General features: G+C 46.1%; 3 protein-coding genes across 3 annotated transcripts in view; all 3 read right to left on the bottom strand.

Annotated features, from left to right (window-relative positions):
- Positions 1 to 1,498, bottom strand: part of kif19 (kinesin family member 19) — a gene marked incomplete at both ends in the record, with an annotated part of 39,514 nt that extends 38,016 nt beyond the window's left edge. The window contains 2 exons of the mRNA XM_079757086.1: positions 85 to 165; positions 1,460 to 1,498. Of these exons, the coding sequence (XP_079613212.1) occupies positions 85 to 165; positions 1,460 to 1,498 (120 nt within the window). The remainder of the gene's footprint in view (positions 1 to 84; positions 166 to 1,459) is intronic.
- A 990-nt stretch (positions 1,499 to 2,488) lies between these two features.
- On the bottom strand, positions 2,489 to 10,296 carry dnai2b (dynein, axonemal, intermediate chain 2b; the record flags this gene model as incomplete). The annotated part of the gene is made up of 12 exons (XM_079757531.1): positions 2,489 to 2,533; positions 3,202 to 3,438; positions 4,047 to 4,193; positions 5,156 to 5,291; positions 5,723 to 5,946; positions 6,966 to 7,088; positions 7,535 to 7,674; positions 8,058 to 8,171; positions 8,514 to 8,656; positions 8,891 to 9,012; positions 9,564 to 9,725; positions 10,114 to 10,296. 12 exons carry the CDS (start codon positions 10,294 to 10,296, stop codon positions 2,489 to 2,491), a joined length of 1,776 nt encoding a protein of 591 aa, XP_079613657.1.
- A 2,555-nt stretch (positions 10,297 to 12,851) lies between these two features.
- ttyh2 (tweety family member 2) overlaps positions 12,852 to 26,544 on the bottom strand; it is a 42,244-nt gene continuing 28,551 nt past the window's right edge. Inside the window, exons 6-14 of the mRNA XM_079756378.1 lie at positions 22,770 to 22,842; positions 20,573 to 20,639; positions 20,333 to 20,388; positions 17,107 to 17,199; positions 16,738 to 16,830; positions 16,198 to 16,340; positions 15,295 to 15,492; positions 14,720 to 14,798; positions 12,852 to 12,959 (exon numbers count right to left, since the gene is read on the bottom strand). Of these exons, the coding sequence (XP_079612504.1) occupies positions 12,879 to 12,959; positions 14,720 to 14,798; positions 15,295 to 15,492; positions 16,198 to 16,340; positions 16,738 to 16,830; positions 17,107 to 17,199; positions 20,333 to 20,388; positions 20,573 to 20,639; positions 22,770 to 22,842 (883 nt within the window). The 3' untranslated portion in view covers positions 12,852 to 12,878. The remainder of the gene's footprint in view (positions 12,960 to 14,719; positions 14,799 to 15,294; positions 15,493 to 16,197; positions 16,341 to 16,737; positions 16,831 to 17,106; positions 17,200 to 20,332; positions 20,389 to 20,572; positions 20,640 to 22,769; positions 22,843 to 26,544) is intronic.

The raw sequence follows: 26,544 nt of genomic DNA, 5'->3' as shown, positions 1-26,544 counted from the left end.
AACACAAACACAGATGTGGGGAAACACACACGTGCACACATTGGGGGGGGGGGGGGGGGGGGGGGGGGGGGGGGGGGACCTGACCTGTTCATCCAATCGGTGGGCCACCACAGTGGCAGCGTCATCCTGCTCCGCTTCGCTCAAGGGCCGGATCCTCAGGGCAACCTGGGGGCCACAGAGAGTTGCATCAGAGCTCAGTCAACCCCACATGTCAACACACATGGCAGGTCCCTGCTGCCACTCGCATTCTAATTGTTTTGTCTGGATATAAGAATCCTCACAAAGAAGGTAACACAAAAGGAAAAAAGGTTCATAAACCATAACAATTTTACTTCGGAATGAACTGGTCTATATCGTGCTTATATAAGATACTTCATATTGAATGAATGGATTGATATGGAAAGAAATGATGTAAGAAAAATAGCACTTCCATCTCCATCAAAGCATGAAATCATTATTTTCTAGGATAATGGACTTGGCAATCTGTGTCACGATGCCTGGGAGATTCAATGTAAGGGGCTATGTTTATGCTAAAGTTGAACGCGAGGGAAAAAGATTCAGTCTATCAAGGTTTTTTTTTGCTCTCATTAAACCTATTATAACCTGAATGCCGTCATCACCTGCCCAGGGGACACAAGAGGGAAATGACACGACAGATATTTTCCAACAATCAGCATTGCTGCCTCAACATCAAGAAGTTGCTGTTGATTCATGAATAATTGCTGATAGACGATAGGAAACGAAAACCATCAAGTGTAGCAGGGCATGGGACTACATTAACATATCACAATACATTAACCTCAAATCGACATTAGCTTGTTCCCCTATGATATCAGTAACCAATAGTTACGCTTAATATTGCTTAGTCTATCGCCTAGAATTGTGTATTCCTTCAGGAATATTTAACTAGAATATGCAAACATTGGAAAAGCAGATCATAACCACAATGTTAACACAATTACAATCAGTGGTTAGAATGTAACCTCAAACAGAACAAAAAAAGCCAGTCACATCATCCAACGATTCATAAACTTATGAACAGATGAAATGTGAACTGCAGAAGTAGGTGCGGTATCAGTTACAACAATAGTCCAAACAGCAGCCAATTGAACAAAACGTTCAGTTCAAGTGGAGGGTGAGAAAAAAAAAAGCGAGAGCCATTGTGTGGTGTATTGCATAGGCCTTGGTGCAAAGTTGAGGCAACTGACATGGCAACACTGTGAATTATTCAGATATGGGCCACAGTATATACTGTGCAGACCAGCATGGCCATTTATAATCTATATGTTTGCCTGCACTATGATAACTAAACAAAATATAAACAATTATACAATTAAAGGAAATACAATAAAAAGCAGAAGCGGTTTTAAGGTGAATACAATCAAGACATATCAATATCAATACATAAATATACTTAAGTGAGTAAGTAAGTAACAATCGAAAGTATTGCTCAACTCACGGTTAATTGGTGGTCCTTTGTCTCCCCTGTGTCCTTCATCTTGGAGTCCAGGGAGAGGGTCCTCGACCCGGGTTTAGATACAGCAGGGGGGCCGGTCAATGGTGGACGACGGGACCCTCATAGTCCCGCATCCTGCTGACTGGTGACACCTGCATGGTCCGCTGCAGAACAATACACCTGTTGCTCACCCTCTCCAAGGCTTCAAGTGGTGAACTTGTAAGGCTGTCCTCCTGTCGATATAACAAGAGCACGATAATAAACGCGGCTATTAAAAGTCTTGAACACTGCCTTCTTCCAGTAGAGCGAGTTGCAGAACGGTAAGAAAGAAACAGCACGTAGAGAAGCTGGCTGGCGGATAACGCTTGAAATAACCTTCTCTCCTTATCCTAAACTATTTGAAATAGCTCGATGGGACTAATCATCGAAACAACACATCTAGAGGCAGACAGAGTGAATAGCAGGCACGACGGTTCAACAGTTCACCTGCTCTACCCGTTATCCTGGCTAGTCCATTCTGTGTTTGGCAGCCAATCGACTGGTGTAATTCGTGTGCGTGTTGTCCCTGGAGATCCGCGGTGTACAACAGCGGCGGCGGCTCTCCGGTGAAGAAATCACTAGAGCAGCTCCAATGCTCTTCTCTCGACGCTCTTGCGCCCTCTGCTGGAGACACCCTTGAAAAGTGTCGCGTCGAAAACACATTCGATTATAGATTTTTTAATTTTTTTTATTGATTGTTTTAAATAAATACATTTCTTTTATTATCCTGATTTACCACCACATTGCAGTTACATGCAATATACATTATATCCACCAATTATTGTAGGCCTACCTATGTGACCAATATGCTTACAAAAGTATAACAAAAAGTTCAAACCACTATTACACTTGCATTTTATATTTTATTGAGGATTTCCCAGGTGCGATGCACACACTTTTAATACTTTACATAAACAAAGCTGAATGAACATTCCTTAAATGGGACATTGTGGAAGAAGAATATGGTTCAGATTCTGGAAAAATTGGGTATCTTTAGGATTCCTCCATGATTAGTTTCTCTTCACAGACATCTTTCTCCTGAAATGAAAAGAAGAGAAGCATAAATAAGACTTAACTAGCTGGGACCAACAGCTGTGGCACCCCCCCCCCCATAAATCCAATTGTAATAGTGAAGTTCAGGGCTTGCTATTTCTATGAGATGCCTCCAACTAATTGGCCGCAGGAGAGGCCAGAGCCTTTATCTCCCAGAGGCACGCCCGCAGCGTTTTGTCTTGGTACAAAAAAACTCAGGTGTGGCTTTGTTCTGACTGATAACAGCGACGTCATCGCTGGTGACATCATCACTGGTGACGTCCAACCAGCCAGGGACGTGGGACAGTGGGGCGGGGATGGCGTCTGCGGGGTTGTATCTGCCGCAATAAGGCCGCTGGCTTTTGTCGATTGGTTTATTTTTGTCACAAAGGAATAAGGAGTCACAGTGGGTGACTCATTATCCTTATTATGACTCCTTAGTGGGGGATAAATACAAAATATATTTGTATTTATAAGATGAGTTGTATATTAACCATCTATATTTAACGTGGCCTGTAGCATGGACATTGGCTACAGTCATATTAATGTGTGGACAGGTAGTAAACGTACACATCCTGGATGTTGAGGGAGAGCTTTCGTGAGACGTTATGGACCATGACGTGTCTCATGCGGACCCTGCAAACCCCCCCCCCCCCCCCCCCAGAGAACCTCACCCTTTGCTTCTCCTCCTCCTTTTCCTTCTTCCTGAGCTCGGCGTCGATCACCTCGAAGAACTCGGCCTCGGCGCGGGCGATCATCTCCTCGGGTGTCTCCTCGCCGTCCCCCTCCCGGGCGCTGGCGGCGCCGGCGTCCTCATCCTTGCTCTGCTCCGAGCGGCTGCGCTCCTTCAGACGCATCTCCCTCTGCCGCGCCTCAAGGATCTTCTCTCGCTTGGTTTCCCGCTCAAACATCTGGAAGAAAGGCAAAGGCAATTGGTCCCCCCGACCAAGGCCCCTCCCCGTCCTGGGACTCGCACCTGAGGATCTGCTCTTCTTGTTAAATACCTTCAGAATGGAGGTGGCCTTTTGGCCCATGTCTTGTTAATAAGGCTGGTTGCACTGAGGTTTCAGCTTTGTATGTCCTTGTGAGCTGGGTACAGCTTCGAAAGATAGATTTGTCCTTAAATCTACCCCAAAAAATAGTTAGCAAATAAATAAAAGGCAACATTTTGTTTGTCACCATATATTATAGTCTGAGGCTTTTGCTTATCACAAAATGATCTGTACCCAAATTCACTGTAGGTCTCTGAAGATAAAAGCCTCCACAAAATGAATCCAACTGACTTTTTGTTGCAAGAGGCGTAATAGTAGGAAAAACACAGGTGTCAATCAACCTGCTAATGATGGCTCTGCTACTTTTAGGAACCAGTGCACGGGTCAGTAGACACTAGTTGAATCCACTGCCCGACCCCTGGACTGTTAAAAGAGCGGCCTCGTCATTAGTGCTGTGAGATGGCTATATGGATGATGACCACGCAACAAGGTCAAAACACCAAAGGCGGTGATCAGAGGAGTCTTACGGCCGCCACCAGACTCTTCTCGTTCCTTTGCAGGGTGCACAGACCGGGGGAGATCTCCAGCAGCGTGGTGTTGCCCAGCTGGGAGCCGCAGGACAGGAAGCGGCCGTTCTCCTGCATGCGGAGGCTGTAGAGGGCCTCGTCACACACCTGACCCGGGCACCAGCACAAGACATCGGAAGTGATGTGTTACAGTATTCCAAAAAAAAGCTTCAGTATTTATAGTTATTTTTCAGCCAGTCCCTCCCTTCAGGGTAACGAGACACACCTGACCTTCCGAGCCCCATGTTATACATGAGGTCTGACTGCAGAGGTTCTCAGTTTAACGCTTTTGGTGGTCTCCTGACAACATTCTCAGTTGTGTAAGCGTATATATTTATACCAGTTTTCAAACTGTGGTACGCGTAGCAGTGGCAAAGTGCAAGGGTACTACAGGTGGTACTACAGGTGAATCTTGAAAAAAGCAGACATAAATGTATTTATTTATATACTATAAATAAATGTAGTGTTATGGCTTGTTCTCATTTTAAAATAGTGTTGCTTTATGCATTCCATCATATGTTTTCCATTGTAGTGGTGCTGGCTCTTTCTTTCCGCTGTTTCCCACTGGCAGCTATAATTGAGTCTAATTATAACTGCCATGCATGCTCAGCCACCGCATGTGCATTGACATTCTTTTACTGTTTGCATTTGAGGTGGTGCGCCAAAGGTCTGATGACAATTTAGTGGTATACCTAAAGTCAAAGGTTGGCGACCACTGATACAAACTGTTGACTGCAGGCTTTGGGGCTGTTTAGGGCCATATTCCTTTTGATTGATTACATTTAGGGCATTTGCCAGACCCTTTCATCCAAAGCATCTGACTACCAATAATACACACATTCACGGCGGTGTCACCGAGGCAAGGCAATAGCCAGCTCGTCAGGAGGAGTTAGGAGGTGTCTTGCTCAGGGACACCTCGACACTCGAAGTAGAAGTAGAAACCGTACGGTTACAAATCAACGTCTCTACCTCCTGAGCTACTGACTCCTCGGCACCTAGGCTGTGTCCTTTGGAAACTTTTGGACCCAACAGTGTGTTGGTAATAGTGGAGAGGATGAGGAGGTGCTCACTTTGAGGCTGAGTGTGGGGTCGTTCTGCTTGAACAGGATGTCCCACAGGTCCAGCGTCCCGTCCATCTTGACGCTGGCGAACACGGATGGTCTAACGGGGCTCCAGCAGGCGTCCGACAGGTAGGACATCTGGTACCTGCACAAAACAACCAAGACTATTAGGAACCCACAACCGGGCCACCAATTCCCTGTGTCTGTGTGTGTGTGTGTGTGTGTGTGTGTGTGTGTGTGTGTGTGTGTGTGTGTGTGTGTGTGTGTGTGTGTGTAGGTGTGCTTGCGTGTGTGTGTACTGCTGGATAGCGTCACATGTTTGGACAATTATTTGAGAGCTAGCATTAAATGGAGTGCCTTTATATTAGATGAAACATACAATGAGATAAACCTTGAGTCAGTATATTTAGAATAAGAGGGGAAATGTAGTCAGCTGACACTGGTTGACAAGACAACGTCACAGCTTTTTTTTATTTTATGCATCTCAATAAAAGTATATTAGGTTATATATTTGATTGTTTCAGCGTATCCTCGCCATATACACGAGACACACCTCTTGCTAAATTGGCCGCCTACTTTGTGGACATGATGGAGGCGTCCTTGATGTCCTCGGACCAGATGCGTGCTGTCCAGTCCCCCACGGTGAGGAAGTTCTTGGGGAAGAAGGGGTTCCTCTGCAGGGCGTAGATGGGCCCCTGGTGGCCGCTGTAGGTACTGACAATCTTCTCGGCGGGGGTCTTTGCCTTGCGGTTACAAGACACCACCAGCCCCTGTTCCGTTCCTACCATGAACTTGGTGGGCTGGGGAAATCAATGAAACAGATATATTGAACAATGAAGAACGGAATTGATTGATCACAGATGTGATTAATATGATTTGGCACACATTAAATTAGGGCTGTCCCCTGAAAGTCGATGATTCGATTCATCAGTCGGGAAACCCCGCCGTTTTCCTTTATTTATTTATTTATTAAAAGACCCAACCTATAGTGTAGACGTGTCAGACCATATGCATGAATCAACACATTTATTGTGACTTTTTATTATTCTTCTGCAGCGGCAGTTGGTGCTGAAAATAAATTGCAAACTGCGCGTACAGATGCCACCGCAGGCTTTATATTCACCATTTGCATCATAGCTCTAATGATAATAATAAAGACAAGCTTTATTTAGACACTGTCCATGTCACTGTGGCGATTGATTCATTGTAACTTTGTTTGCTAGACAGAATCTCGCAGAGGGAAGCGGCTGTCTTCCCTTACATTATTGCTACATTTTCTCTAGGAGCGCAGTCAGTGTGGCGATACAGCGCTGTGTATTCTTTCGGGCTCAATAAATGCAATCAGATCGTGAACACGGGGCTCATATAGTGGATTATCCACTAGCCTATACATGAGCCCCGTGTTCATTATTGGACCGCATTATGGGCAGGAGCCTAATTAAAACCCGACAGGAATAAGTTGGCTACAATTCCGACGAGTTTGATTGACAGAAAACTGTTCAGGTGAGAACGTAATGAGCGCAACGCGCAAGCATATATAAAAGGCGTATAGCCTACCAAAACAGAGTGTTAATAGAAAGAAAACTCATTTTTTTAACCTCCAAAAGACCTGCCCTGCACGGCCGCCGAATAGTCGAATCTCTGCACTGAAAAGGCAGATCTGATTCGACTCAGAAAATTCAGAGTCAGGGACAGCCCTACATTAAATATATGGGAAGTTTGAAAATTTTGCCAACTTTGAAAATGTTGCAGAAGTTAACATTTCGACAATACTACGTCTCAACCCTTTCATACTTGGACTGTGGTTAGAGGGGCTCACCATGGTGGACTCAAACTCCAGGGAGATGGCCCCCAGGGCGTTATCCAGGTTGCCCTCCTTGTTGAGGTCCAGGATCAGCTTCTCGGTGGGCTCGCTTATCTTACGGGTGTCCCACCAGAGCACCTGGAGAGCAGGATACAGAGAGGACAGCAGGAGCTCAGACACCTGGAACCTATTTACAGCCACCGGAAGCCTGCTCGGGGCAATGAATAGTTCGCTTTTCAGAAGAAAAACACAAGGTCAACGATGCTTGCTCTACTGGGATTCAACCTCAAATCCGAGTTTTCCCCTCGTATGTGTGCTACGTTTGGCCTTGCGTATTTTCCACTGTAAACTCTTGACCTTGCCCTCCGCATTGTAACATAACGCGGTCCACTGACCAGCGAAGGGCCCGTGAAAGTGCAGCCTGACCTTTTGCAACGTATCGGACTTCGCTGGCCAAATGAAGGACTTAAGGGGCCTTTTTTGTGCCACACCGTGTCCCCATTGTGTCCTCCTCCCTCCGTTTGAGGAAGGGATTAGGTGACGGCGAGACCTTTTGTAGAGGCGGCGGTGAGGGCTTGGCTTACCTGGCCGTCGGTTGAGGCTGAGAACACGTCGGTCCCTGTCTTCGACGGCAGCCAGATGATCTTGTACACGGGGTCTCGGTGGCCGTTTTCTATCTTGGACGTGTCCACCGGCTGGCTGCCCTTGCGAGTGTCCCAGTAGGCTGCGAAAGAGTCCAACACACACATACGCATGTGCAAACACACACAAACACATACACACGCAGACACACACACTTTGAGAAAGGATAATGTTTTTCGTGAAGATATTCACCTTGAAGTTATTAACGCTACAGCGACAACACTTTTGTCCTTTTTGGTTTTGTCCTGCTTGGAGTGCACCATTCATTTGTATGATAAAATACTGAAGCTTTCAAAGCCCATAAAAGACACCTTTTGTCAGTGAGGAAAATAAGCACTTATCGATGGATTGCCATATAAGAGAAATAGTAGCAACCGTTTCCCGTCAGAATGATTCTCTCACTGAATCCGAGACGTAGCATGTAGTTTCCAGCACAGCACATGATGACACACATGTGGGACTCACCGATCTGTCCATTGTAGCAGCCCCCCGCCAGGATGTGGGAGTCTGTGGGGATGTACTCCAGACACACCAGCGAGGACACGGCTTTGATGCACATCTCCGGCTTGTTTGGGTTCTCTGAAAAAAGGAAAAAATAAAAAAAAGATTTAAAAGGGCTTCTGAAATGCTGTCCTCGCAAATTGGAAGGAGAATCAGCCCACTCTTGAGTCTTAGTCATATTAACTTTAAGGATTATTACTATTCATAATTTTGCAGAAGCATCCAAACCGACTTCAAGCGTATTCACAGACATGCCATTAGGAATGCCTTTAGGTTGGTTGAAGGGGAATTTAACCTTTTGGCTTGAGTGTCGGAACTGAAACCCATGATTACGACAATGTTTTAATAGAAGGCAAGTGTCTTTGAGCAGAAGGGAAATGCCCCCCTCCAGTACCGACCCTGACCTGTCCGAGCACCTACCAATGTCCCAGATGTAAGAGTCAAAGCTCATGTCTTTGGTGGCCTTCTGGAAGTCCAGGCAGGAGTAAGCCACGGCCAGCTTCCTGCAGCCGCCCGGTTGCCACGACATACTGGTTACCGTGCGCTTTACTTTGTTAGGGTCCCTCAAAGACAGAAGGACAGAAGTTTAAAGAGACTTTGTACTCATATCTCATATACTCATATATATTTACATATCACTGCGTTAAATGGTGATGTGATGAAATAATTTCTCTGTAATGTGAATGATATTACTATATGTAATTATTGGCAATAAACTAACAAACACAAATGTTTTGCGGCTGTAGCCAGGGTGGTTGGTGGATGTGTGGGTGTTGGGTAGTGGGGGGTGGGGGCACCTAAAGATGTTGATGGTCTTGGCTGAGGGACACTCCTGCATGTCCTCCACTAAGTCCTGGTCTTCAAAGTACTCCTCATAGATGTCAATGGCGTTGTTCTGTTTGATGCAGTGCTCCATGAGCTGCAGTGAAAGTACAGGAGAAAGAGACTGAAGCGCTATCGACAGCATGAATCACTCTCTATTTCCTACGCACCGACATGCTTCTACAGACAACAGCATCCACCCACACAGCGACTAGCAAGCACATGCACACACATGTAACCATATGCATGTGCATGTTCATACACACACATGTAACCATATGCATGTGCATGTTCATACACACACACACACTGACACACAGACACACACACGTTTTTGCCCATTACACAAACACAATTGAAGGCCTTAGGACTGACAGACTCGCTATAAAGAATGCATAGCTATGACTGCAGGCTTATCATGGATCGTGCGTTAAAGCACGAATGTTGGGTCCATTTCACTCTATAAAGTTACTTAGTTACTTCATTTAGTTCTACTTATTTTTCATGAGGTATGCCTCCAACTGTTGTTGACCAGTGGTAGTTTCAAAGCCTTATAACCAGGTCAGTAATTGCATGCAGGTTTGCAAACTGTATTTTTTCTAAATAAATACAGTAAAAGGACTCATACAAACACGGTGGGGCACTTACGCTGCCCAGCTGGAGAACGGTGTTGCAGTAGTGCTCATCTTTCTCCACTTTCTTCCTGAAGCGAATGGTCTGCTCCATCTCGTGGGGATAGATGTCTTTGGGCCAGCCCCCCTCAACATGGTTTATCCCGCAGGACACAGACTCATAGCGATCCGTGTTCACCTGGCAAGGTCACAGTAGGATAGAGTAGAGTGGAGTAACAGCACGTTGCAGGGACGTTTTGGCTAGTGCCTAGTTTAGATTATTATCTCATAATGGATGTCCACGTATGATCTGTCAATCTCAAACATGAATAACAACTTTTTCAGTTCAATGCTTATAGGCATAGCAATACGTCTTCAGCAAAAGGATGTATTCATTTTGTTTTCATTTATATTGTTATGTATGTTGTCTGCTGATTTTTACCATATTTCAATTTATTAATTAAATGAAAGAGCTGTAGGACCACACTTGATCTTTCATCTCTTTACGAATCAACGTTTCCAAATTGTTGATTTTTTTTCCACATAAAGCCCCTCAGGCCAGCCATCCCCTCCCCAAGCCTGTCTACCTCATGCTCGGACATGTCTTGGGAGCACTGCAGCGGGACATCACAGGGGTTCCGGTCCAGGAAGGGCTCCCCCAGGGAGGGGTCAGGACAGATGTCCACGCGGAGCTCAGCGGGCCGGTCAGAGAAGTTACAAGGACGACCGAAGTCACTGCGCTTCTTGGTGTAGACATGGACTATCTCCATGTTGTCATCTGATTGCAATGAAAGTGTGTGTGTGTGTGTGTGTGTGTGTGTGTGTGTGTGTGTGTGTGTGTGTGTGTGTGTGTGTGTGTGTGTGTGTGAAAGTCGTTAATTCTTTAAAAAATAAATAGCAATTTAATGGTTACGTCTGCATCTTGAACCAGTGTTGCCAGATTGGGAGGGTAATCTAGCCTAATCTGGCAACAGAGTCTTGAACAGCAAATGAATGCGTCCCTGTTGATGGGAACTCTCAGCTTGATTGTCGTCTGCTTGTGGGGTTACAAACAGTAGTAGGAGCACCCTGTCGCTATCACCGGTTGTTATGCATCATAAATATAAACTGTGAGTGTTAAACTGACCTGAGTGTCCCCGGGGAAACGGGTGACAGCTAAACGTGAAGTCTGCGTTACGCCTTGTAAACTTTCCGAAGCGAACAGTGTTTCGGTGGAAGAGTTTCCCGTATCCTAGCAACACCCTGAGACCACGCCCCTAGTGCTTCACCTGACGTAAGAGACGAGATGAGGGTTCTTTAATATATCCATGGGGTGAGCCCATGGCACGGGGGACTGTGTTCCCAGAGACGCTTTGGTCACTTTAGTTTGTTATTTAAAGGAGGGGTTTAGTTATACATTTCTCTGTAATAATAATAAAAAACGAAAAGAAAAACGGTGCAGAGCAAGCATCGTGAGTGAAACTAAACGTGAACTCCCGAAATCAGGAGGGTCTCACGAGGATAGACTATGGCAAGTAAAGTAAAACATTATTATTTTTTTACCATAAGTTAGTTATTAGTATGACAGTGATGATGAATATGGGATATCTAGAAAAAAACACATCTACTAAAAAGTTGTTTTTATTCAGTTCACAATTATGTATGGACGTCGCACATAAAGTTAAGCACCATGGCGGTAGGCGACAGTGAAACATGCAATGGGGAAAAAATAACACCTAATCAACTGTATCAAAAAATTAAATAATTACAAAATTCACATGTCAGCTGTTTAAGATCAATTTGAGAACAACAAAGGCAAACAATGTGATAATATTGCTGAACATTTTTTAGTTGAGTTTGAGGACAATTCAATTAGTTGGGTTAAGTCTGATTAACACAACTTCTAAAGTCATGTTAAACATTTGGCATTATTTAGTATTAGTTGTACTTTATGTACGAGATTGTATCATCTATTACATCATACAGGGGGTTCTCAAAAATGCATTGTGTACCAAAGCTAGGCCAAAGAATAGAACACAACTCTATATTATTACTAAGAGTGACACTGGGACAAACACAGATAATTAAAATAAAATTATGTTCATACAACAAAAGGCAAAAGTCCATAGTTGTACTGTCAATGTTATTTACAGAGTGTGAGATAGCAAAAAGAAATACACATTTGTCTATGTGTGTGTGTGTGTGTGTGTGTGTGTGTGTGTGTGTGTGTGTGTGTGTGTGTGTGTGTGTGTGTGTGTGTGTGTGTGTGTGTGTGTGTGTGTGTGTGCATGCGGGCGGGCGGGCGTATGAGTGTGCACATCTGTAATACATTTGTAAATATAACAACCGACAGGATAGCTACACCTTAGGATATATCTTCAACATGCTTACAGTGTTTGTTTTTGTGCCTTCACAAAAGAAAACACAAATCAGTGAGCACAACGCACAGGAAATACGCACATGTTGCTGCCAAGCACATTTGTCTGTTAAACCTCCCACTTCTGTCGTTCTGCAATATTCGCTTCGTATCTAATCCGCCCAAAATATAATCTAACAAAGGGTTCTCTATGATTTGTTTCGGAAAACAATGAAAATAAATCTCGTTTGGCAAATGTTATGGCAGAGAACCGAATATCTTTTCACTGCTGAATCGGCCCTGGGTCAAAAGGCCAGCTTAATAATAACAGGAACAATCAAAATAATAGGCAAAAAAAACCCTGTCTCTCTCCATCCCTATCTCATTTCATGGACAGCGTTTAGAATCAGTAGTATTTCAAGAAATCACCCTTCCGGTCAAAGTCCTTTTCATCCTCATCCGTCATCCATCCCTTTCCAGCTTGCAGGTTATTTAGTGGAAACAGAAAGCAGCCTTTGACCTTTGACCTCACCCCAGACCTTCTTCACACACCCTTTCCTATATCGTTGGTCCTGGCAGCAAGCCACTGGGCGACAATCAAGTGCGAAGTCGACAGCATATCAACGTTTCCGTTGCTTTTATCATGTGGTAAAAAGTGTTTGGGTCTAAGAAGGGAGTCGCGGGTCCGAAGAATCCGACCAACCCTGGCGACGCAAACAATCAGTCGAGTTCAAGCAGTGCTCTTCGTGGACGTCAAAAAAAACATAAGTTCCCGTCCGACTGCGCTTACTAAGCATTGGCAAAAAACGTGTGATGGCTGTTCCTCCAATCACGTCGCCGGCTTGACCCTAGGGGGACACAACGTTGTCTGCTTTGGGGGGTCCCATGCTGAGGAGTCTCTGTGTTGGGGAGGGGCACGAAGAAGGCAGGCAGGAGGAGGCACTGGGAAAGTGGTGGAGGAGGAGGAGGAGGAGGAGGAGGAGGAGGAGGAGGAGGAGGAGGAAGAGGAGGCACAGTCTATGCCCGGAAGTCATTCCCAAAGTGTCTACTCTGTTCCTCGGTCATGGAGAGATAGGTAGCCCTCATGCTGGGGGAGTACTACAGAGGAGGAGGCAGGAGACAAAGACAGGTTAATACAAGCGCCATACGTTGTTTTCTTTACCTGTAATCATACAAGATGCTTCCAGGTGCCAGTTTAACCTACACCTGGCACCGCTTTAGGCTAGGCCTGCTTATTAGCTTCATTAAAGGTAAATAAAAACAATTTGTTCAACATAAGGTAAGAAAACTGTTGAAACTCTGTGTGTCAAGAAATCGCGTCATTCACAGTGAATGGAAACACATATCTGGCGGGGGGGTGACTTGTAACATTGCCCAGGGACATTTAAAATTCTATAGCACCACACACTACGCCCAGAGTCTCAGCTCCTGGCCAGTACACGCAATAGAATTAAAATGAGGAGTTGTGACTTCATGCACAGGTTGTGGGTATCTGGGAGCACCACTACCACGTTTTCACCAAAAGGGGGCGACATAGTACACGCATAATACACGCATGAGTATGGTGTACTTTTGGAACCTCACTATCACCACTTTACCACGAGGGGGCGTCCCGGCCCCGTTGAAGTAGACCTTGTGGAATGAGGAGGGTGTGGGGGGAACTGTGACGTTGTGCAACAAAACCATGCCGAGGAAGGGAGATGAATGGGAGAATCGGGACAGAGATCAATGTGAACCAAAGGATGCATCAGACGAAGAGTAAGGGATTTTCTCTTTGTAGAACGAAGTGAAAGGCGGGTAAAGTGGACTTACTCGGTTTCTATATTGCTGAGAGTATGCCTCCAAAAGTGGATTTAAAAAAAGAGAGCAAAATATTGAAAAGAAAGATACAAACAAACAAAGATATGACACACACACACAAAGAAAACATACATAAAAGAAGCTGTTAAAGAAGCTAAAAAAAAATTGTACGCCATGGTTAGTTGTAATAAAGGAGGAAAAGGATGAGACATTGCTTGCATAGTTTTGGCACGCATTGGTTCAGTTCAACAAGAGGATTGGTTGACACTAATCTGACAGGTCATATGTAAATTACTATTCCTAGTAACCGCAAAGAAGAATAAGTTCAAATTTGTAATGTGTCGGAGATTCACGTAGACCCCTACAGATAGACATGAGAGTCCAACTTAATAATCGATTCAGAATGCCGACTTACAAAACACGAAGAAAGGAAAATCTAAATCTCGCAACATGCCAGCGATTCAGTCGCCTTCTAGGTCGAGGCGGATGTTAAATATTTAATCAATATACAAAATAATTGCTGAAAAGATGGGAGAAGTGTCGAAGCGAGAAGGGTGGATTCTTCTAGCAGAGAACCCCAAACTCAGGCGAGCGTAAAAGACCTCCGGCGACGCCCGTACCCCTTCCCTCGGGAGTCCGGGTTCCCCGGATTCCGAGGAAGAGACGTGCAATGATGTTTGGGGGTGAATTATTAAGCGGTGTCTGTCTCTTTAATGATCTCCGTAAGTCTGAACGAGGCGAGGAGAGAATCTGTGCAGCGGTGCAACTTACACTACCAACAAAAGATAGAGTGAAATGCTCTTGGAAATGTTTAAGAGTATTGAGTATCAAAGTATGTGAACCATTCAAATTGTAACAAAAAAAACGTTCATATAAACGTATAAAGTATATAAAGTGTTATATAACGTAGAAGTACATTATATAATTCATTCTCACTCTGAATTCCTAAACATGTATCATCAAATATAAATAACATTTCTTGTCAACTGAACTGAAGTTAAGCTCAAAGGGAGGAAGTGACATCACAAGAAGGACTTTGCCTCCGGGACCCAACGCACCGAGGGGGGCGGTGAGCCTCGACCAATCAGAGGCACGTTCTCGTAGCGCGGGTTCCCACCAAACAGAGCTGCCTGGTTCCTACAGGGGGGGGGGGGGGGGGGGGGGGGTAGAGGAGAAGAGAGAGGTCAGATAAGTAGTGGTAGTGAGTCCCACTCTCTAACACACACCTGCCTTATGAAGCCACAACGAGCATGTTGAATAAAACAAACCCATTGGATTGTTCTGAGGTAGAAAGTCAAATTGAAGCTTCAATAGATTGCATTGATTTTCATTAGATGTTACAATATGTCAGATAATAATTAAGTCTTGTACATGTAAGTCCTTCTACTTCTTCACACACAGACACCTGCACTAACCCACCTACACACATACCTACACAGACATACACAAACAAACCTACAGAGACACACCTGCACACAAACACCTGCACGCACACACACACACACACACACACACACACACACACACACACACACGCACACGCCTCCCTCCTTCATTCATTTCTGTTGTGCATCGACATAATATCCCCAAAATCCCAATCCCCCCCCATCGGTCCATCCCACCCCCTACTCACATGTAGTCGGGGGCGACGGGGGCGTTGGAGAGGGCGGGGGGCTGGGCGGGGGGCTGCAGGCTGCTCTGGCTGCCCATGCTGCTGCTGTAGCTGCAGAAGCTGTGCATGTTGGGGTGGGCGGGGTTAGGGGTGTGGCCGGCCCGGCGGGCTCGCGGGTTGAAGGGGTCCTCGTCGTCTATGTCGTCGTAGTCCCGCTCCCTGCGGTGGGTTTAAAAGTTGTTTTCGGAATTGCTGTGTCTTAAAGAGTTTGTGGCTGTTTGTTTGTGTCTGCATGTGTGCTTTTTCTCCCTCTGCGTTTGGGAATGTTCGTGTGTATGCAGAGTGTGTGTTTGCGAGTGTTTCTGTATGTGTGTGCATCGCAGTGCGTGTGTGTACGTGTGTGTCTCTGCATATGTGTGCGTGTGTGTGTGCCCTTGTTTCAGCATGTGCGTGCGTCTGTGTTAGCCTGTTTCTACACGAGTGTGTGTGTGTGTGTGTGTGTGTGTTCCTGCATGTGCGTGCGTGTGTGTGTGTGTTTGTGGGGGGGGGGGGGGGGGGGGGGGGGGAATCATGGATAATTGACCACTTGTCTCCAGCCTGTGGTGAACCAGGAGCATTTATCCCCCGACTCCAACCCCTCAGATCCCTGACCCTGGGAACTAAGAATGGATATAAATAAGAACACCCATGCTGGAGAGATTTGCAGCCGGTTTCATCCAAACACAGGGACAATCCCTCCTATTGTGTCTCTGAACTCTACGATAGAGAACAAAGAGGGCTTATAGAAGCCGTGTGAAGCGTGTCCACATTACACAGTGGTTTGGGTGTGTTTGTGTGTTGGCTGACGATGTATCTGTAGGCAGGGAGAGTGTGTGGGAGGTCAGGTGGATGGAGGCCATGAACGTGGGGCAGAGGCGGACTGACCTAGCCGCTATCTGTCTCCAGGCCCGCGGGATGGCACACAGCATGATGCAGAAGGAGCAGGCGGCCATCATGGAGAAGAGAGACAGGTACAGGAGGCCCTCCACGCCGTCGTAGCACACGCCCACCAGCGCATCCAGGTAGTCCTGGTGGGGGGGGGGGGGGGGGCAAGGTCAGAGGTCGCAAGCACACATATGCACACACATGTATTTAAACACACAAACACCTACACGGATGCAGATAAAAACACGCGTCGATACATTCACACACACAGACAGGACGCAGATGTACACACAAACAAACATGGACAAAAACAAACACACACACACACTGAGCCATTCTTCTACCCACTTTGGATTGCTTTTCCTGAGACGTCCTACCCCCCCCCTCACATCCTATTCGGCTCTCCCCTCAGCACCTCCCCCCTCCACTAGATCCTGTGTTGACGTGGCTCACGGCCCGCTTCAGTTCAGCGAGCGGGCCCGGCTGTCCGGCTTGCCTGCTTGCGTGGCTGGTCAGGAGCGGTGCGGGTCGTGGCCTCACCTTGTTGAGTCCCCTGCAGTCCAGCAGGGCGGTCAGCTGGTGCAGGCTAGCCTCCGAGGAGTTGAGCAGGTTCTGGATGCCCTGAAGGTCTCCCTGGGCCAGGACACAACATGCCCGGTTAGGTCAGGGTGTCAGGGTCATGGGTCGAGGTGAGACCGAGAGACTAGGACTCTTCGTCTTTGGTCTTTGAGTTTAGGCGATACGTTTTAGAGTGTAGGCAATAAACATTATTTTTGTGTGCATGTGCACGTTTGCATGAATGTGTGCGTCGGCACATTTGTGTGCGTGTGTTACTGTATGTACCTGAGTGTGTGTTACTGTGTGCGCATGTGCATGTGTGCATGTGTGTGTTTGTATGTGTGTTAGTACCTCTGCAGAGGGGAAGAGGGGAACAGCAAACTGCAGCAGGCCCTGGATCTGGATCTGCATGGTGGTCAGCGATCTCTGAAACACTGTCAGAGACTAACCAACCACATAAACAATTCATCGTTAGAACATGTTCATATTGCGGAGCGCAACAGGCATGCGCACACACACAGCATGGGGACGTTTGTTTTATTTATTGACTGATATTAAAAAGGGCTGACCTTACAAAGACGCTTTTTAATGTGACACTAAATAAAACATGACCAGACGAGCTTATGAAAGGGCTCTAGCTTTTTAATGAGCTTTTAAATAACTTCAGGCTTCTTTTGTGACAGCTCTCTGTCTGCCTAGTACTGACACACTGACACACATCCACACACACACATCCACACACACACCCACACCCACACACAAACACACAGCCAGCCACCCAACCCCCAATCCACACAGACACACACACGCACACATACACATTACTTAAACCCACACGAAGGCCTCTAGTAATTTAAAACTTTAAACTGGAAAGTCGATGCACTGTGGTCCCATAAAGTGTATAAAAACACTTATCTCACACACATGCACACTTCTCAAGGAGTCTGTGGTTCAGTAGAGTGCAGTATGCTGTAGCGTGCAAATCATTTAAATAAGGGGGAAGCAATGAGTATGTTTGCCTTTTATAAAATATTCTGTTTTCACTGTGACTGAGCGCGGCCTGTTTGAAGCACGTATTCATCGCTGCCCACGACGCTGTGAGCGGCCGGCCAAACCCCGACCAGACCCTCCTCCATCTCTGAATATTGAAGTCCCTTCTCTCAGATACGTCTGATTGAATCAGAACCACAACGTCATGGGATCCCAGCGATTCAATTTTCACTATGGGTCTCCACATTCTTGCCATCTTCTCCCCATATTACGTCGGCATTTTCTTCCCCTCTTTATTCTAATCAAGTGGGCACTTATTGTAACCCCTTTCTTAAATTACATCTAAGCGCAAAACATCTAAGCGCAGCTGACTAATTTAGCCCAAATTTAAGATCAATGACTTAAATAGTTCTTAAACCCTGTCGTTAACTATAAATAAAACTAGACTGACTTTAGAATAATTGACAAAGGCACACGTTAATGATGACAACTTAATCACAGCCCCCCTCTGATCAGACAGGAAGCTGCAATTTACCATCATACCAAAAACATGACGGCTCTCTCTCTGATTTTTATCCTCCAGCATTTGCTCTCAGTGACATGTCAAAAGGTCTTTGGTGAAAACTGTTTCCACGTTAGTCCGATGCACTGCTTTTGTTCAAAGATGAAGGATGGTTCTTTGGGGCTTTTCATGCCACAGGAAGTCATGGCATGCTGAGGGTAGACAAGGGGAAATACTAGACAAGGGGAATTGAACCTTTCAAAAAGAGAGAGAGAGAGAAGGGAAGAGGAGAGAGAGAGAGGAAGAGAGAGAGCGACAGAGACAGGCAGAGAGAGAGAGAGAGAGAGAGAGAGAGAGCGAGAGAGAGCGAGAGAGACAAAGAGAGAGAGAAGAGAATAGAAGAGGAGAGAGAGAGGAAGAGAGAGAGAGACAGAGACAAAGAGAGAGAGAGAGAGAGAGAGAGAGAGAGAGAGAGAGAGAGAGAGAGAGAGAGAGAAGAGAATAGAAGAGGAGAGAAGAGAGACATTATGGATGATGACTAGGTAGGCCTAACCTGACAAAGAACAATGACATAGAGTGACCAGCTATCAGCTACAAGCTAATAGAATATAATGTTTGCATGTGTTCGAGTGTGTATATGTACGTGTACGAGTGTGTATATGTACGTGTAAGACTGTGTATATGTATGTGTACTAGTGCATTTGCGTGCGTGTATGTGTACACGCTTTATATGAAGTCTAAAAGTATCACATTTCAACTGCGAGATCTCTGTATTGTTTGACATCATCGGCCCATTGTGGAAGCTTCCTTCCTTACTCAAGTACGACCTTTGAAGCTGATTGGAGGCTGATCCATCTGCTGGTTCATTAATCAGGACACCTTTTGCTGAATTCCCCCGTGACGGCCCAGCCCTCAACCTAACATCCCTACACTGTTCTCATCATAGTTGGTGTCAGTGCCAGGAGAAGGCTAGCTCTTATGTCTGACCTCACACCAAGCCGGCTAAATGTCAAAACATTGTTTTTTTTGTGTCAAAAGCTATTTAGCACATAATCTACTATCGATCTACTTTGGAGACAAAAAGTTTTTTTTGATGGTGTTTTTGGTGTTTTTTTTTCTTTTCCTTTTTGGTGCGAAAGTGCCGGCTTGGTGCAGAGAGAAGGCCAAATGGAGGAGAGAGAGAGAGAGAGAGTGAGTGTGAGACTACGTCTAAGTTTCAGCCCCTTTGCTCCCTGAGCCTTGGAGCTCTTTGGTTCTCTGTGGGTCTGGTGAGACAGGGTCAGGGTGAGGGTCACTCTGGGTGTGAGGGTGTGGGGACCGCTTTCCTCTTGGCCCAGAAGTGTCTGTGCTGCTGTGGGTTGGAGTGCATGTCCACCCCACACACGAGATAATACAATGTGAGAGGCGAGCTCCACGACGCCACAGAGGAAGACACACTCTCTTCGTCCGCTCATCGCCTGACCCACAATCTCTTCGGAAGAGATCACACGTGCGTGGGTGAGTGAGTGATCGTGAGAGAGAGAGATAGACAGAGGTAGATAGAGTGGTAGAGAACGATATAGAAGGAGACGCATATAGAGCTAAATCAATTGAGAAGAAGGAAAAGGGTGTCTCTCCTTTTTGTCTTCACAGTATATTCAGTGAAATTAACTGTGATAGAGAGGAGGCCAGGAAGGAAGAGAGAGTGGTGGGGTAAAGGAGGGGAGAGGAGCAGAGGGGCGGGACGTGTGGGGGGGGGGTCTTGCTGTAGACAGAACTTCACCTCTACCCTAAACGCTTTTCCTCTGGACTCCAAATCCCTTTGTCTCAGACACAAGATGCCAACATGAAAATGCAGGCGAGTTTTTCTTTAGTGTGCAGGGCCTGCTCCCTTTTAGACGGGAGGACAAAGAGGAACAGACAGAGCGAGGAGACAAAGGGGTCGAGACAACGAGAGATGGGGAAAAAAAGGTCTCCCTTGGGTTTAAGAGAGAGAAAATAAGAAAATAGAGGAAGAATATAAAATAGCTGAAAACAATGGGGATGCATTCAGAGGCAGGGACTCAGAGTATAGAAAAAAAATCAGCAATGTTTATTTTGCCCTACCTTCTGGAAGGGGTTGGAAAGAGTCTGGTTGCAGTACACATAATAGTGCAGGATTTCTGTGGGTGAACACACACACACACACACACACACAGACACGCACACAAACACACACAGAAGTGTACAGGAAAGAAACCTGATTACTAAACTATCCACATAAAGACACCCTCTCACCAATTACTTTCACAGCATATGGCGTCATGCCGTCTTATTCACAACATCGCTGTTGACGTCTAAACTCACCGGCACTGATCCCCTTGGTCTGGCTCATTAGGTACCGGTCAGGGGCCACGCAGAAGTCACTGGTTCCCTGGAGAAAAATGTAAAGAACAGAAGACTAATATGTTACCAGAGAACTTCAATATAGCAACATGAAGAAGTTAACCGTTTCAGTTAGACACAAAAGGAGCCTGGTGTCTCAAAGACAGAAACACACTCAAGAGATCGCAGTATTAAGAGTAGAGGTTAATCTACTCTTACTCACTCTATGGTCAAAGAATACAAAATAGGGGGACTAAGACGTAATTAAGAAAAGTACTTTTATGTTCCAACCAATGACAAAGCTTTATACCAACTCCCCTTTCCTGAAAAAGGTATGACTAATGCAGAGACTCTGCACCAGTGTGGGAAAAGCAATGTGTTCAAACCATTGATTGCAGGTTTTCTTAAAAGCTGTCACTTGAGCATCACTTCCTGACAGCCATGGTACATCTGCCTCAGCCAACCAGCCTAGTGGGAGGACAGTAGACTCCCAACGGAGCTGCCTGAATACTAAACCGCTCTGGCCATCACAAAGCAACTCTCTTAAGAGGGCTAACACTAATGAAGTTTGCTTGCATGTCTAGCATAGCAACATGGCTAGCATAGCTTCTCAGTAGTGCCCAGCAACTCATAATGAACTTCAAGGGGGGGGGGGGGGGGCTACTCTGCATGGATGCTAGATCCCCAGAGGCTAATTTGTTAGCTGCATAACACACACACAGAGCCTTTGTTTAAAACACTATAAAGGGACATGTCTGTCCAATAGACAAGAATCTCTCGCTAGAATCAAGAGATTTGCAGAAGTTTGTCTTCATTAGAAGTTAATGTTCAATGTGCCCGGGCGCTATGCTAATTGGGGCCTGCACAATTACCCTGTGACACAACTGTGCCTGCACATGCGCACTTTCAAACACACTTTTTTTTATTCCTGTAGGTTTGCATGGGCCATTAAACTCTCCTCTCCTAAAATAGACATACACACAGACACACAAGCACACATACACAAAGCACGGCGACAGTGCTGATTAATCCACTGTTGTGGCAGTGAGCTGTGGCAGTGCTCTAATAAGTGTCTTGGTGGACAGCTGCCGCCAACCATGGGAGGGCAATTGTCAGGCCTGTGTTGTTGCCAAGGCGCTGCTAGCTCCGAGGCTGAGGGAAGGAATGCATGGCGCAGGACGACGCGGGCACGGCGGGCCGTGGTCAACCTTCATCCATGTGCATCGGTTTACAACCTGCACTGATCAGGAGGAAACACCAGCTGGCCCACAGCAGAGTGAACCCAGCTGGAGGGATGATGCTATTATGATGACAGCACGTCTAGTAAGGCGCCCATGAGAAATGAGGAAAGGATGTGTGTTCAGCCTTTGTGAAAGCCAGCAGCCTTTTTTAAAGCCAGACACACATTCAACATACATTATTGCATCTGGGATATTTCATGAATCTTTTCATGAAGCAAGGCGAGAGAGAATCAATTTATCAATCTATTTATAGATTTGATTGAATAGAAGATGTACTGTGACGACATTATTCACAGAGACAGGTGAGAGATGGCGATTAACAGTGGGGGAAAAGTAGATCAAATATTATCATTCTGTTTAACCCTGCCTGGAGTCATCTTCACACATTCCATATTGTGTCAAGCCCGTTGTGCGCGTCCACACACACACAAATAAAGCTTTGTTTGATGATGTTCTGACGGTGACTCTATATGTTCTCTGTTGTTTTTAAATTATTGTCTGTAACTGTGGAACTGTGCTGCTGCCTGTTTTGGCCAGGACTCTCTTGTAAAATAGATTTTTAATCTCATTGAGACTTCTCCCGGTTAAATATAGGTTAAAAAAATACGCACACACACACACACACACACACACACAATCGCACACGCACGCACACAAAATTAAAGGTGTATATATATACATCTATGGCCCCTGATACATCATGCTGATTTATCAACGTTGCCGGGGCGATAAGCATTGATTGACTTTGGTAATTGCAATAATTTGAGTCACTCAGTCAAATCACATTGGAGGAGGAGGAAGAGGAGAAGGAAGATGATGAGGAAAGAAGGGAAGAGGAAGAGGAAGATGAGGAGGAGAAGGAGGAGGAAGAAGAGGATGATAAGGAGGAGAAAGAGGATGAGGAAGGGGAGGAAGGATGGATGAGCTAATGGACTCACCACAGCGGTGGCCAGATCTGCGCCGAGGGATGCCCAGCTTAGGATCAGGGTCAGCACGCCACACACCATCATCCTGCAGACAGACAGACAGACAACCAGACAGACAGACAGACAGACAGGAGGTTACACTACTCAGTTCCAGGGAGGGATGGTGCATCAGGAAGTGGATTGCTACTGAAGGTTGAATCGATTCTCCAGGAATGGAAATGGAATCCAATCAGTTAAACACCAGTTAGCGGACTGGTAGGAATCCATCGCAGTGAATGATTGATTTAATATAAAAAAAAAATGCATTCTGGTAATAGATTTGCAATTTTTCTTTGTGGATTCTGTTCAACCCACTATGACTTTTTAACAGCTCAGCTCATTACAGAGACAGAGACAGAGACAGAGACAGAGACAGAGACAGAGACAGAGACAGAGACAGAGACAGAGAGAGAGAGAGAGAGAGAGAGACAGAGACAGAGACAGAGACAGAGACAGAGACAGAGACAGAGAGAGAGAGAGAGAGAGAATTTAAAAAAGGCATTTAGACAGACAGTGAAAGGAAATGTGATAGAGGAAGCGAGGGAGAAATGGAGAGCAGTGGGCTGGGGGGCCTGCCAGAGACAGGAACTTCCCCCCCGACCCTAAACGCTTTCCTCTGGACTGCAAATCCCTTTGTTTCAGAAACAAATTGACAACATGAAAATGAAAGCGAGGTTCTCTGCAGTGTTGCAGAGGCTGTTCAATTCACTCTTGGACGACCGACAGACAGCGATAAAAGAGGAACAGAGGAATGAGAAGAAGAGGTGGAGAACAAGAAAGATGTTTGTGTGTGCGTTTGTGTGTGTGTAACTGTGTGCGTTTGGGTCTGCGTTTGTATTTGTGTGCGTGTGTGTTTGTGCATTTGCATTTGTGTGCGTTGACAATGATCAAATCCCAGACGGCTTTAGCCTGGTGAAACAAACTCCGGTAAATCACAATGTGATTCTGGTGATATAAACCAGCGTTGCCAGCCCCCATCACCCCCTCAAATCGTCACAACCCGCCCCCTTATCTGAGGGAAGCTGGTGATTAGGACAAAGTAGAGTTTAAAAATAAAGCGATTTATCTGTCTGTGTGTCGTGTTATCCGCTCGCTCATTCGTCAAAAGAATGTGTGGGCCTGGGTGGATGCTCCGATTCATCGCTGCCTCCGGAGGAGTTAATGAGCTTCCAACATCACAGATGCAGCCCGCCATCTTTTATCTGTCTCTCTCCCCGAGTGTTCCTCCATCACTCCCTCAGCGTCTCCCTAACTCCCTTGCCTTTCCGCTTATCACTCACTCTCTCTCTCTCTCTCTCACACCCTGTCCTTCTGTCTCTCTCCCACTCGTTAATTTGAAGCCATCTGTGTGAGAGCATACAGCAGTCGGGGGACGGCGTTGACGCTAAGTGTGAAGCTTTAAAGAGTTGTTGGTCATCGTTGGCGTGATTTAATATTGAAATATTAAAGAGGGCGACAGCTGCTGAGGCCACGGGCTGGCACTGACACAGCCGCTCTCAAACGTCCTACGTGTGCTGCCTATTAAAGTGAAGCCCAGCTAAAAGGTGGTTAAGTCTTCTGCACGGTGCAGAATAAGAATATCCCAGAAAGGGCTACACCATTTAATCTTTTGTTGTTCCCCACCGTGTGCGTTCGGTGTGTGTGTGTGTGTGTGTGAATGAGTGTTTGTGTCAAGGTGTCTATGGCTCGGTCCGAAGACCTGTTGTTAGGAAAAACAAGGAAGTCTGCCTTGTGTTTCACAGTGTTGTATCTGCTGTATTGACCAGTGTAGTTGTGTTTCTATTAGACCAGTGTTGTTGTTTGCCAATTGGACCAGTGTTGTTATGCGTCTGCTGGACCAGTGTAGTTGTACACCTATTGGACCGGTGTTGTTCTGCACCTATCGGACCGGTGTTGTTGTTGTTTTGGCCCAGCTGGAACAAAGTGTGCCGTGTAATCCTCCCTGTGGGTCAGCAGGTCACATCCCCACGGAGCGCTCAAATCCTGTTATTCCATTTTTCCAGGGAGTGCTAAGGGTGCAGGTGCACAGGTTAGCGAGCAACCGGGGGAAAGTCTATTCCTAGGACTGCAAAGCAGCAAGAACAACACAACACTGGCCAGGGAACCAGGGAACCACCACCTGGGAGCCCATGTTTTATTTGCTCTGGCATATGTGTCCGGTCCCCCTTCCCACTCAGAGGGACTGCCACAGCCGTTTATCTCTTATGGGGCGGGTCTGATACGATGACAGAACCTATGGGAGGGCTGTTGAGGCATTTTCTAAAAAAAACAAGATGGCTGCTGTTGTCACATGTTTCCGTGCTCTGATTGGTTATTGAGGCATTTTAGTCTGCGACTTCAATAAAGCCCCGTTGGAAATGGTAAATGAAGTAAGAGGTTCCAGACGAATAAGCATTTGCGACTTTGTCTTGCGATGACGCAATTCGGCTGTTAGTTGAATTGAGATTAACCTTTATTATAAACTAATGCGTCACCGTTGAAATTGCAAAGGATAATAAAAGGAAAAGGCCTGTGTGTCTGTCTGTCTCCTATCTAACCATTATTTTTGTCTAACTTAATAGTTGAATGTTAAAAGACTATTAATTTCCGAACCATGTCCAGAGATGAAGTCTCACATGCACGCACACACACACACACACACACACATGAACAAGTGCATGAGTTTGAGCTTCCAAAGCCCCAGGCCCCCCCCCCCCTCCCCTACACACACAGACCCCCACATCCCTCCAGAATTCAATTCCCTCTCATTCCTTCCACTTGAGCGGCAGACAAGCTGACTTCCCTCTCGTGTGTGTGTGTGTGAATGAGTGTGACTGTGAATGTGTGTGTGTGAATGAGTGTGACTGTGAATGTGTGTGTGTGTGTGTGTGTGTGTGTGTGTGTGTGTGTATGTCCGTGTGTGTACGAGTGTGACTGTGTGTGTGTGTGTGTGTGTGTACGGGTGCAACTGTGTGCGTGTGTGCGTGTGTGTGTGTGTGTGTGTGTGTGTGTGTGTGTGTGTGTGTGTGTGTGTGTGTGTGTGTGTGTGTGTGTGTGTGTGTGTGTGTGTGTGTGTGAGAGGGAGGGAGCGAGCCTGGTTAGCAGAACAGGGCTGGCCTGGCTGCCTCTCCCAGATGATGGATGCAGAGAGACAAAGAGACGCTCACCCGTGTGAACGGGGGTCTCGGGTGGATTCACCCCCTCCCCCCCCCCCCCCCCCCCCCATGCTCCGCCAAGAACCCCCTCACCGCAGGGGGGAAGGAAGATTACTCAATCAAATCCCAGTGGAGAAGTACAGTTAGGACTAGAAATGTGTGTGTGTGTGTTTGTGTACGTGAGTTTGTCAGTGTGTTTGCGTGCGAGTGCGTGCACGCGCGTGCATGTGTGCGTGTGTGTGTGTGTGCGTGCGGTTAAATGAAACCAAACAAATCAAACCAAAAGAAAACCATCCCCAACCTCTCCATCGGCACTACAGATAAGACAACCATTGTCTGTAAAATAATGTTTTTTCGCTCACAATTTATTCCTCCACAAGCTGTCCCACTTTGCTGCGCAATTTATATTAACCGAGAAACGAAAACAGAGAAGGAATACACACCCTGCCATGATCAATGAATAATTCAGTGCACGTACATGTGTATGTGCATGTATATGTGTATGTGTATGTATGTATGTATGTATGCATGTATGCATGTATGTATGTATGTATGTATGTGTGTATCTGTGTGTGTGCCTGTGTGTACTTGTGTGTGCATGTGTATTTGTATGT

Source organism: Pollachius pollachius (assembly GCF_949987615.1).
Source record: "Pollachius pollachius genome assembly, chromosome: 19".
Taxonomy (NCBI): domain Eukaryota; kingdom Metazoa; phylum Chordata; class Actinopteri; order Gadiformes; family Gadidae; genus Pollachius; species Pollachius pollachius.
Note: the sequence above shows the minus strand (reverse complement) of the source record. Positions and strands in the feature narration are given on the sequence as shown.